Source organism: Pseudophryne corroboree, chromosome 6, assembly GCF_028390025.1.
Source record: "Pseudophryne corroboree isolate aPseCor3 chromosome 6, aPseCor3.hap2, whole genome shotgun sequence".
In the NCBI taxonomy this organism is placed as follows: Eukaryota; Metazoa; Chordata; class Amphibia; order Anura; family Myobatrachidae; genus Pseudophryne; species Pseudophryne corroboree.
The window spans coordinates 496,800,069-496,812,179 of NC_086449.1; the positions used below are offsets into that span (position 1 = coordinate 496,800,069).

Below are 12,111 nucleotides of genomic sequence, written 5' to 3' on the forward strand. Positions count from 1 at the left end.
TTTCCACCGTAAATGTATATAGTTTCAACTTAAGTAACAGAAATTGGGTAATTTTAGGTTCTAACAGTCAAATGGGTCTATTCAATTACTGTCGGGTTTTTAAAAAAGTCGAAAAAAAGGTTTTTTTTTCTGACTTTTTTTTTAGATCGAATTTGGATTAGATCTATTCAATTATAGTGGCGTTTTTCTGACTTTTTTAAAAATCAGTCTAGTTAGAAAACACGTGGATCGGCGGATTTGCCGCGGATCCACATGTTTTGTCGGATTTGTGGGCGATTCCGACAGTTTTTTGGCCCGTTTTCGACAATGTCAATCCGACTTTAAAAAAAGTCTGATTTGCATCGTCAAAAACAGGCAAAAACCTGTCGGAATTGCTCGAACATTGAGCTGTCTGATCCTCTCCGTCAGAGAGGATCCGACAGGCATTGAATAAACCCCAAAATTGGTAATTTTGGTACAAAATTTAAACACCAGATTAGCTAATTTTAGGTCCTGCAGAAATGAAGTATGGGTCATTTCATGTCAGTTCAACCAGGCGTGTCCACCACCGATCTTAGATTTTTATGATTTTATTTAGTTAAGAGAGAATGCCAAAAAAACTATTTCTGACAAATATCTCGACTTTCTGACAATTTGTTTATTAAATATTGATTTTTCAATTTATTAAATTATTTACTAATTGCGGCTTCTTTATCTAGTTTATTTGAAATATCACGAGTGTTTATTAAGGAATTATCATGACATTTGGATCCCTAAGGTAACTCTTCATCCTGAATCCAAAAATCCAAACCAAATCACTTTATCTGTCTTATGTTTCAAGTTATGGCAAAAACGCACGTTTTTCGAAAACATTTTTTAAAAACGCTAGGTTCAATCAACATTAGATATCCCAATTTTTTTAGGTACTTAACAAAGGTATGCATTATCACCACACAAAAAAATCAGCATGGTACTCTGTTTCATAGTGGAGAAAAAAAATCATTAAGTTGACGTTCAATTACTGTTGTACTGCATACATAACCCAAGAAACCATCAAATTTAAAAACTTAAACATAACTTGTGTCCATAACTTGTTGAGTCAACAATCACATCATATTTTCTTTGTTTGGAACCTGTTGTAACGGTCTGTAGTTTTCATTAAAGCGTCAGCAGACAGTGCCTTCCACTGCTTCCTTGGATAGTGGGCACTTCCGTTACAAAGGAACGTGAATAAAAGGAACAAAACACTGAAGGCCAGTACAACACATTTCTTGATTGGTTTCGATCTATGAAGTGTACCAGCACATCTTGTTCCTCCTCATTACATTGAATTACATACCCAATGTACCAGATGTTATTGTACACTGCTGCTATGTATGTTTCAGGTTGCAGATCACTTTTGTCTACATTTTTTGTGACTGTGGTCATAGTGACACTAAAGGGGTTATGCAATTAGCCACAGTAAATTAAAGCGGCTAATTGCCCCACCGTAGGCTATCCAATTAGCCCCATAAAGCCGCGGCTTGTGCCGGCTTTCCAGGGAATTTGCTTCACCTGCCTCAGAAACGGGGCTGTTTCTACCAAAAACACACAGGTTTCACTGAACCTGTGTGTTTCTGGGAGATAATGTATTTTTTTACAGGCGACCAAATTAGATAGCCTGTAAAAAAATATGGGTGAAACATCGGGAAAACTCGCCCGATGTATTTTCACCGGTAATTGGATTACCCCCAAACTGTGGTTCCTGCTGTCTTCATGTCGTCTAATGACAAACGGAATATTTGTAGTTCATCATAACTAATATGCTGAAATTGGTGATGAGCAAGTGTTCCTACCACAGTCTTTGCTGTTTCTAGACGGCTATGCAGCTTGGTTTTGCAGTCTTGTATTTCATTTTGTGACACGTAGAAAAACTTTATGCCATGTATCTTTTCAGCCCAGCTATACAGGTCCAAAGGTGTCAAGATGTGATGAGTTTCCACTGTTTGCAGACTGGAGCGAGTGGCTAGACATTTTCTAGCACCATCACTAAAGTAGTGAACATACTCCAATTTTAGTAATAGTTCCGCTAAGTGTTTCAAAACTACCGTAATGAAGGCATGCACAGCTATGGCTACATGATTACAGGTATCACTTATAACACACAGACTCACACAGTTTAAAGTGTAACACAATCATCTTGCCTAAAAAACAGATGCAGCCATGCTAATCGTTGCCTCGTGGCAAGTGTGTCCACAGAAGCACGCGTAGGCACACTAATGAAAGCCTATGGAGCAAATGCCGGCTGTGATCAGTCGCAGCACAGTGCATTCGCACTATGCCGCGATGTGTATGCCATGCGAACGCATCGCAGCATAGATGAGCGTGTTGCTTGTGAAGTGTCCCAGTAGAATGCTCGAATTGCCTCCTGACACACAAATTAATAATTTTCTGCAAAATCTAGTAACACATAACTTCTGTTTCTGGTCGAATGGTTTCCCTCAACTGATGTAGGTATTCAGCCTGCAACTTTGCTGTATACAGATGGGCTGTTGCATCATCAACAGCCCATCAATCAACAGCCCATACAAATAACTTCATGGAATTGTTCCACAATACTAGTGATTGTAACCAATTTACTTTGGTCAGTGTGGACCCACTGCTTATAAACAACATGTGTCCTCATCATCCATGTCACTATCATGAAAAAGTTTTTCAACTATTTTCTGAAGTGCTTCCAGACATGGGCATTTATCACATTGATGAAGTATACAAGTTTTGAGACTGAAGAACAAACAAGGATTTCAGTTAGGTCTTCGTAGTCCATCTTTAGTGGTAGAGCAGCAACCAATATTTTTAGTGAGTTTCGCATACACACCCAGAATGCATACCTCTTGCTGCAACGCTAACAAACCATGTAAGTCGTAAGGAACAAACCGCTTAGACAATCCAACTTGAATGTCTGGAAAACGGTATTTGAAAGCAAGATAAAGCTCTTTCAAGTTTACTAGGAGTAACCTTTTCTGTTTGTGAATTATTTTTTCTCCCGGAACTTATACAGAAACAGACTTTCTTTCCAGGGCACACCTGACAATGTTCATCATCTTTGTAAAACTGCTGTACCTGATGAACAATTTGTACAGGAAGTGCTTTCCCTCTATATTTTATAGAAACCACGGGTTTCTTTAAGTTTTCTTGATTGTTTTACCATCTATTCTGTGACAAGTTATGGACTCAAGTTATGTTTACGTTTTTAAACTTCATGATTTCTTGTGTTAATTACGTATGCGGTACAACAGTAATTGAACGTCAACTTCATGATTTGTTTTCTCCACTATGAAACAGAGTACCAATCTGTTTTCTTGTGTGGTGATAATGTATACCTTTGTTAAGCACCTAAAAAAAATTGGGATATCTAATGTTAATTGAACCTAGCGGTTTTAATTTTTTTCCAAAAATTGTGTTTTTACCGTAATTCAAAACGTAAAGCAGATAAAGTAATTTGGTTTGGATTTTTGGATTCGGGAGGAAGGGTTACTTTAGGGGTCCAAATGTCATGGCGATTCCTTAATAAACACCCGTGATACTTCTAATAAACTGGATAAAGAAGCAGCGATTAGTAAATAATTTAATAAATTGAAAAATCAATATTTCATAAACAAATTGTCAGACAGTTGAGATATTTGGCAGAAATAGTTGTTTTGACATACTCTCTTAACTAAAAAATTTTTTGTAAAAATCTGAGATGGGTCGTGGACATTTCATTTTTTTTTTGGGTGATGTGATGTGGAATGACCCGTATGTTATTACCTGGTACACAAAAGGAAACTGACATTTTGAGTGTAATAGGAAAGAATTAGAATAGGTTAGAATCTAAGAATCCTGGGCTTAGTTATTAGTAAAGGTAATCATTACAGTGCCAAAAATGCAATTAAATATATACACAAAATAAAATAAAAATAGTAATTAGATTTAAATAAACATCTGCTGTATTACTTTAAAAATCAAATTGGTATCTTCACTCCTGCAGCGCACCAAATGCAAAAATATCAATTAAATAATGCAATAAGACAGAAGCAGTCACACTAAGGGGCAGATTTAATTAGCTATGAGACTTATCACAGGGTTTTAGTTCACGAGTTAAGTGCCTGGAGCTATTCAAATATTTCCCGCAGCAAACCCAAAGCTGTCACGCTGTAAGACATAGCTGCCAGGTTAAGGGGTATATGCAATTGCGGTCGAATTCCCGAAAATGTCGAAAAACGGGACATTTTCGCCCCAAATTTTTTTTCGACAATGCAATTCAGTACTTTTCGGCAAAAAAACGGCTATTCCAAATTCGACTTTTTGAAATTCGACATTTGTCAAATTCGACATTTCTGCAATGGTACAAATGCGGCATTTCGACAAAAGTATATTCAATTGAAGATTGTAAATTCGACAACAGTGCTTTTAGACAGTAAATTCGTCATTTTCAATCCGCCACACTTTGCTGGCGGAATCTAATAAAAAAAAATTAAAACATGTTTTTTTTTGTGTTTTTTTTATTGTTAATAGCATATCTATTTATATTAGAAGGGATTATATACTTGGTTTGTCTATTTAGGAGGCACAAGTATTATTTATATATTTTTAAAAATATTATTTTTTTTCTTTTTTTTTAATGGAAAAACTGTAAAAAACCCGGAAAAAAATTGCGTGGGGTCCCCCCTCCTAAGCATAACCAGCCTCGGGCTCTTTGAGCCGGTCCTGGTTGCCAAAATACGGGGGGGGGGGGAAATGACAGGGGATCCCCCGTATTTTAACAACCAGCACCGGGCTCTGCGCCTGGTCATGGTGCAAAAAATACGGGGGACAAAAAGAGTAGGGGTCCCCCGTATTTTTTGGACCAGCACCGGGCTCCACTAGCTGGACAGATAATGCCACAGCCGGGGGTCACTTAAATCAAGGGGTCCCCCCCCCCAGCCACCCAAGGGCCAGGGGTGAAGCCCGAGGCTGTCCCCCCCATCCAAGGGCTGTGGATGGGGGGCTGATAGCCTTGAGTAAAATGCACGAATATTGTTTTTTCCAGAAGAACTACAAGTCCCAGCAAGCCTCCCCCGCAAGCTGGTACTTGGAGAACCACAAGTACCAGCATGCGGGTGGAAAAATGGGCCCGCTGGTACCTGTAGTTCTACTGGAAAAAAAATACCCAAATAAAAACAGGACACGCACACCTTGAAAGTAAAAGTTTATTTCATACATGCCGACACATACATACTTACCTATGTTGACCCGCCGACTGCCACGTCTCCAATGTCGCCGACGATCCGGGGTACCTGTGAATAAAATTATACTCACCTCAATCCAGTGTCCTGTGATTTGTAATCCACGTACTTGGCAAAACAAAAAAAACGAATACCCGGACCACACGGACTGAAAGGGGTCCCATGTTTACACATGGGACCCCTTTCCCCGAATGCAGAGACCCCCCGTGACTCCTGTCACAGAAAGGTCCCTTCAGCCAATCAGGAAGCGCCACTTCGTGGCACTCTCCTGATTGGCTTTGCGCGTCTGAGCTGGCAGACAGCGCATCGCACAGCTCCCTCCATTAGTTTCAATGGTGGGAACTTTGCGTCAGCGGTGGGGTTACCCGCGGTCAGCCGCTGACCGCGGGTGACCTCACCGCTGACCGCAAAGTTCCCACCATTGAAAGTAATGGAGTGGGCTGTGCGATGCGCTGTCTGCCAGCTCAGACGCGCAAAGCCAATCAGGAGAGTGCCACGAAGTGGCGCTTCCTGATTGGCTGAAGGGACCTTTCTGTGGCAGGAGTCACGGGGGGTCTCTGCATTCGGGGAAAGGGGTCCCATGTGTAAACATGGGACCCCTTTCAGTCCGTGTGGTCCGGGTATTCGTTTTTTTGTTTTGCCAAGTACGTGGATTACAAATCACAGGACACTGGATTGAGGCGAGTATAATTTTATTCACAGGTACCCCGGATCGTCAGCAACATTGGAGACGTGGCAGTCGGCGGGTCAACATAGGTAAGTATGTATGTGTCGTCATGTATGAAATAAACTTTTACTTTCACGGTGTGTGCCTCCTGTTTTTATTTGGGTATTTTTTTTCCAGTAGAACTACAGGTACCATCGGGCCCGTTTTTCCACCCGCATGCTGGTACTTGTGGTTCTCCAAGTACCAGCTTGCGGGGGGAGGCTTGCTGGGACTTGTAGTTCTTCTGGAAAAAACAATATTCGTGCATTTTACTCAAGGCTATCAGCCCCCCACCCGCAGCCCTTGGATGGGGGGGGACAGCCTCGGGCTTCACCCCTGGCCCTTGGGTGGCTGGGGGGGGACCCCTTGATTGAAGGGGTCCCCACTCCTCCAGGGTACCCCGGCCAGGGGTGACTAGTTGGGTATTTAATGCCACGGCCGCAGGGCGCTGTATAAAAGTGACCCCCGGCTGTGGCATTATCTGTCCAGCTAGTGGAGACCGGTGCTGGTCCAAAAAATACTGGGGACCCCTACTCTTTTTGTCCCCCGTATTTTTGCACCATGACCAGGCGCAGAGCCCGGTGCTGGTTGTTAAAATACGGGGGATCCCCTGTCATTTTCCCCCCCGTATTTTGGCAACCAGGACCGGCTCAAAGAGCCCGAGGCTGGTTATGCTTAGGAGGGGGGACCCCACGCAATTTTTTTCTGGTTTTTCCCCGTTTTTTTTACATTTTTAAAAATCTAATCAAAACCCGTCAAATCGGCCGTTTTTCGACAGCGGGACTGTCGAATTCGTTTTTTATTGAATATGTCAAATTCCGGCACCCACCTACCGGAATTCGACGGTCGAATTGTGTCGAATTAAAAAACAGGCGAAAAATTGCTGCAATTCGGCCGGAACTGCATATACCCCTAAGTGTGTAAGCTATGTAAATAAGCCGCGACTAGCTCAGACAGCACTAGCTTACACAGTGTTCTATTCGCACAGGAGGCTAGTCGTGGACTTACCAATGGCAGTAATTGAATAGCTCTGAGAACGTAACACTGGAGCTAATTTAATCTGCAACTAATAGTTTATATATAGTTTAAGTCATAGCTTAAGTATAGTTGGGAGGCATGAAGATGCTCAAATAATCAAAAGCAGCTGACGTTAAACATATATACACCTACAAGGTTAACAGGTACAAGTCACACTTGGCCCTTCTCAATCTATGCATAAGGAGTCATAAGAACAATGGGGGTAATTCCAAGTTGATCGCAGCAGGATTTTTGTTAGCAATTGGGCAAAACCATGTGCACTGCAGGGAAGGCAGATATAACATGTGCAGAGAGAGTTAGATTTGGGTGGGGTGTGTTCAATCTGCAATCTAATTTGCAGTGTAAAAATAAAGCAGCCAGTATTTACCCTGCACAGAAACAAAATAACCCACCCAAATCTAACTCTTTCTGCACATGTCATATCTGCCTCCCCTGCAGTGCACATGGTTTTGCCCAATTGCTATCAAAAATCCTGCTGCGATCAACTTGGAATTACCCCCAATATGCGACCAAATCTAAATACGCATGGAAATTTCGTTTTTTTTTGTGTGAAGGCGCAGTACAAAAATGCGTAAAGATCCTTACGCCCAACTCTACATCAGCCCCATGATTGTTCAATTCAGCTTTGGTCATAGCATACAAATGCCCTCCCAAATCTCTATACATTTTAAATCTGCCCCATCTGCAGTGCAACAATGTTTGCTATTGTGTAAAGTTACTATGATTTTTGTTTTTCTACCAACTTTGAATCAGCCCCAAAGTATTTCATAATGTAGTGTCAAATAATCATTTGTATGCTAAAACTTGTGTTTTCCACTTACATGTGATTTACACTATTTATCCCCAGGTACAGAGTATGTGTGTGAAAACGTAGCCACTTCATTTTTCAAGCACTGTCACTTTTAGGTTTTTCTTTTGCATGAAGGCCCATTAAAGTACATTTAGAAAATATAAATTTGTGGTTTGATGTAACTGAATCTGAATTTCAAAGCTTTGCTGCAGCAATAATCCTCGTCTAACCATAGCAGTGTTCTTATAGTTACTATGGAGTCATTGGCTGTGTTGATCAGAACTCAAGTGCTCTAATTTCTTTTAGACACTGGGGGGAATTCAAATGTTATTGTGGGTCCCCGCACCCACGCGCGCCCCGCCAGCAGCTATTCAAATGTTGCTGCCGACAGGCACAAGACCTTAATTTCAGCTCACTACCCCCGGGGGTAGCGAGCTTAAATGCGCAAAGTGACCCATCTGGGCGCCCAAACGGGACTTTTCACATCGCACTCATTAGTTTAATCTGGTTTTGACGCTATACGCAGCTAAACCCAACTGAAATGGGCGCGATCAGCACAAAAACAGAGGGCAATTGAATATCACCAAGCGTTCTTCCGTCACTTTAGACAGGAGAACGTGCGCAATTAAACAACTGAATTCCCCCCATTGTATTTATGGAAAATCAGACTTATTTGCAGGATTGTTTTGTGAATTGTTAACAAATCTGGACAGATATATAAAAGGATACTTTCAAATGTTGGAATGTGTGTATCAATAAAACAATGAAAACTAGCCTGTTCTAGGTAAACCAGAAAACTGTACATGTCTATAAAATTAAGGCCCCCATTTATCAAACAGCTATAAGTGAAGTGATAAATATCGTTTTCACTCGTCATGGAATAGTGGCATCGCGCTCTTCTATTTAAGAAGAGCCTATGCCACGGCGAGCGAATGCGGTATTTGCCACGTCAGCGCTGATGTTTACCTTACATCAGCGCTGACGAATGATGTGTGTAGGGAGTCTGCGCATGTGCCGGAATATGGTAATTTCCGACACATGCGCAGTAGTCATTTCTGGACGCGGCGTGATGCATGCCGGGATTGCTGCGGGAGGGGAGAGCCAGAGCGCAGGACGGACAACGCTGCAGCGGAGTCCTGTCTCTATAGCAACCCGGCAGCTGTGATGCATGCTGGGATTGCTGCGGGAGGGGGAAGCCGGAGCGGTGGACGGACTCCGCTGCAGCGGTCTCCTAACGTCTGCCCGGAGCAGACGAGACCATTATTGATAAGCGAGCGCTATTTCAGAAATAGCGCTCGTTCTTAAATACACTTTAGCGTGCCGCAGTATAGGGAAAATGAAAGGCTAATAGCGCTGCTAGTTAGCAGCGCTATTAGCCTGGTTAAATAGCAATTGGTCCCATTTACACCAAAAACGAGTTTCCAGCAAGGAAACTCGTTGATAAATGGGGGCCTAAGTATTTTACATGTTTCCTTGTGGATAATAATGCTGTACTTTATCCCGAAACAGTATTCTTCCCTTGTATAAAACATAATGGCATAACCTCCAATAGAATGCTTGTACACAGTCAGTTACATGTTTCCAAAGGCAGACCTGGTGTGCTCTATGCAAATGGGGACATGGTCATAACAATTTTGGTGAACAGTGTATCTAAATAGGTGCTTGGACTATTTTTCCCGTTATTTGATTTAGATTATTGGGAAGTATGCAATGGTGACTGGAAAACATCGAATTAGAATTTGATGAGTCTAAATAATGAGCATAGCTACTTAATCAGTCCTCCCCTAAAGCTGCAGTGTAAAGCATGGGGGTAGATTTGCTAAAACACATAAACCAATCAGATTCTAGTTATAATTTTCTGTATTTTACTAGAGAAATGATAGCTAGAATCTAATTTGTTGTTATAGGGAAATCCCCACTTTCTTTTACAGAAGCTTTAGTACACAACCCACAATCTATCTATAAACTCTTGTTGATAGTAACCTGCCTCACCAAAACTGGCCTGTAGTGATATTATTAGATATTATTAAGGGAAAGTTACTCACCTACTAATACGATTGTTGTCTGCCTCAATCAGCTCATTGGAATCATTGCTAATGTTATCGTCCTCCGGCGTGTTCATATTCTGTAATTCGGTCAATTCCAAGCCATTTTTGAAAGGCATTTTTAAAGGTTGTTTTCCAGTTGCTACAGTAGCTTTTCTTTAATGTGTATTTTTCTTAAACAACGTTCAGCGGTGCACTTTCTGGGAAAAGAAGTTAGCCTGTTGTGAAAACAGTGATTCATTGACAACAAAACTGTATTCAGCATTCATACTTGTGTGAGATAGCAAATGACTGACTCCATTCTACAGACACAGGTGTACTTTAAGCAACAGCCTGTCATATCTATTCTTCAAAGCTTTCTAAGACTTATAGGCCCTACACACATGCCGATATTCTGAAAGATATGAACGATCTCGTTCATAAATGAACGAGAACTCGTTCATATCTTTCAGTGTGGAGACTCCAGCGATGAACGATGCGCGGCCCCGCGCTCGTTCATCGCTGATCTCCCGTCGGCTGTGCATGCAGGCCAATATGGACGAGATCGTCCATATTTGCCTGCAAGTCTACGGAGCCGGGTGACGGGGGGAGTGAAGAAACTTCACTCCCCCCGTCACTGCCCCCCCGCCGCCGGGTCGCCCGTCGGCCGTATCGGCCGTCGGGCACCTCGGCGGCACCTCGTTAAATGTGTAGGGCCCATATGGCTTACAGAGAAAAGGAGTGTTGTAGCAAGACTAAGGTTTACACACAAGTCTTTAATAAATGTTTTTCCTCACTGTTATTATTTTATAAGTTGACGATAAGACACTCTTTGCTAATACATTTACTAATGTATAGGTTTTTTTCTATTCCTGGCTATAATAAATGTTTCATGAAGTCTATTAGTGCACTGAGACACATTGTAATTCTATTTTTGAAACCATTCTTACTTTGCAGCGTTTTCCATGTTCGGAACCTTATCTCCCTTTATATAATACATGATGTATCCAAACATCTAATGCTACACCTGGGAAAATGTTAAGAAATGTACAAGCTCCAGAGATAAAGAATCCATGAAAACAAACCCTGTGCGGCAAATGAATAAACTCTCACATCTTCCCACACCCTTGGGCTGTACCTGCAATCTCCGTAGGACATCAGTGCAATTATTGTCCAACACGATACCCCCGTAAAAAGTATGAATATACAGTATACACTAACAGTACAAGTCCTACCCTTTTTACCACAGTGTACACTAATTTTTAGTCTTATTTCTTTTGCACATATATCCATCACTAATGATTAGACAGTGATTGAACCACTTCCATGTTTTGCACACTTATCTTATTGACAAATCCTGTTGAAAGATTCCTGCTGTTCCTGTCTGCACACTTAATTGATCTCCCTATGGTGCGGAACATCAACCCCTCTCTACATGCACTGCAGGTGGGGCAGATTTAGGGCGGTATCCCATTTGCCTCAATAAATTATTGGGGCTAATAACCTTGCCTGGGACTATCTAATTAACCCACTTGCAGCCACTTTTTTTTTACCGTTAATAGGATACCCCCTTTAAATGCAAAGAGATTCTGATTTAGGAGGGGCGTCACTAAACTCAAATCTAAATTTCAGTGTACAAATTAAGCTGTCCAGCATTTATGGGATACATACAAAAGCAGCCAGTATATAGCCTGCATGCAAAAAAAAAGTATGTATTTGCACACTGTGCATTGCAATATGGTTTGTTCCAGATATACATTTACTTTTATTTGCTTTTTTAATTTGAATCAGCCCCTAAATATGTAAAATCAAGAAGAAAAATATCAATTTGCAATTTGTTTCAGACAAAACTTATTTAAAAAAAAGAAGAAGTGTTTTTTTAATGCCCTGACCCTGCTACTGCCATCCTGAGATAGTGATATTGCTAAGAGGATTGCATAGTGGCATGTACTGCTGCCATCCTTATTAGGTAGACTTCTCAATACTTTGCACCTGTCTCAGGGGTTGTGTAGATCTTTAGTATATAAAGAAGCCTTAACTCTGGCAAAACAACATAATTTCAACAGAGAAAGAATTTATATCCAAAAATTAAATAGGGGTTTTAATATATATAATATCCTAATAAATTATATAAGTGTTGTAATATCCCTGGTTGAATGTTTTGGTACTTAAACTGAGGAATCGTACTGCTTGAACCAACTGAGGAACTACCAGATCTCTATGAAATGTGGCCATATATGTACATATATATGTGAAGCCAACCCTGCCTAAAGGGAAGTTGTATAATGGTAAGTGTTGTCTCTACTACAGAAGAGGGTGCACTGCATG

The 12,111-nt window shown here is 41.2% G+C and overlaps 1 protein-coding gene across 1 annotated transcript in view; it reads right to left on the minus strand.

Moving 5' to 3' along the window:
* The window catches only part of SLC38A1 (solute carrier family 38 member 1), a 163,813-nt gene that overhangs the window by 149,959 nt on the left and 1,743 nt on the right, over positions 1-12,111 (minus strand). The window contains exon 2 of the mRNA XM_063927356.1: positions 9,805-10,004. Coding sequence (XP_063783426.1) covers positions 9,805-9,923 — 119 coding nt within the window. The 5' untranslated portion in view covers positions 9,924-10,004. The remainder of the gene's footprint in view (positions 1-9,804; positions 10,005-12,111) is intronic.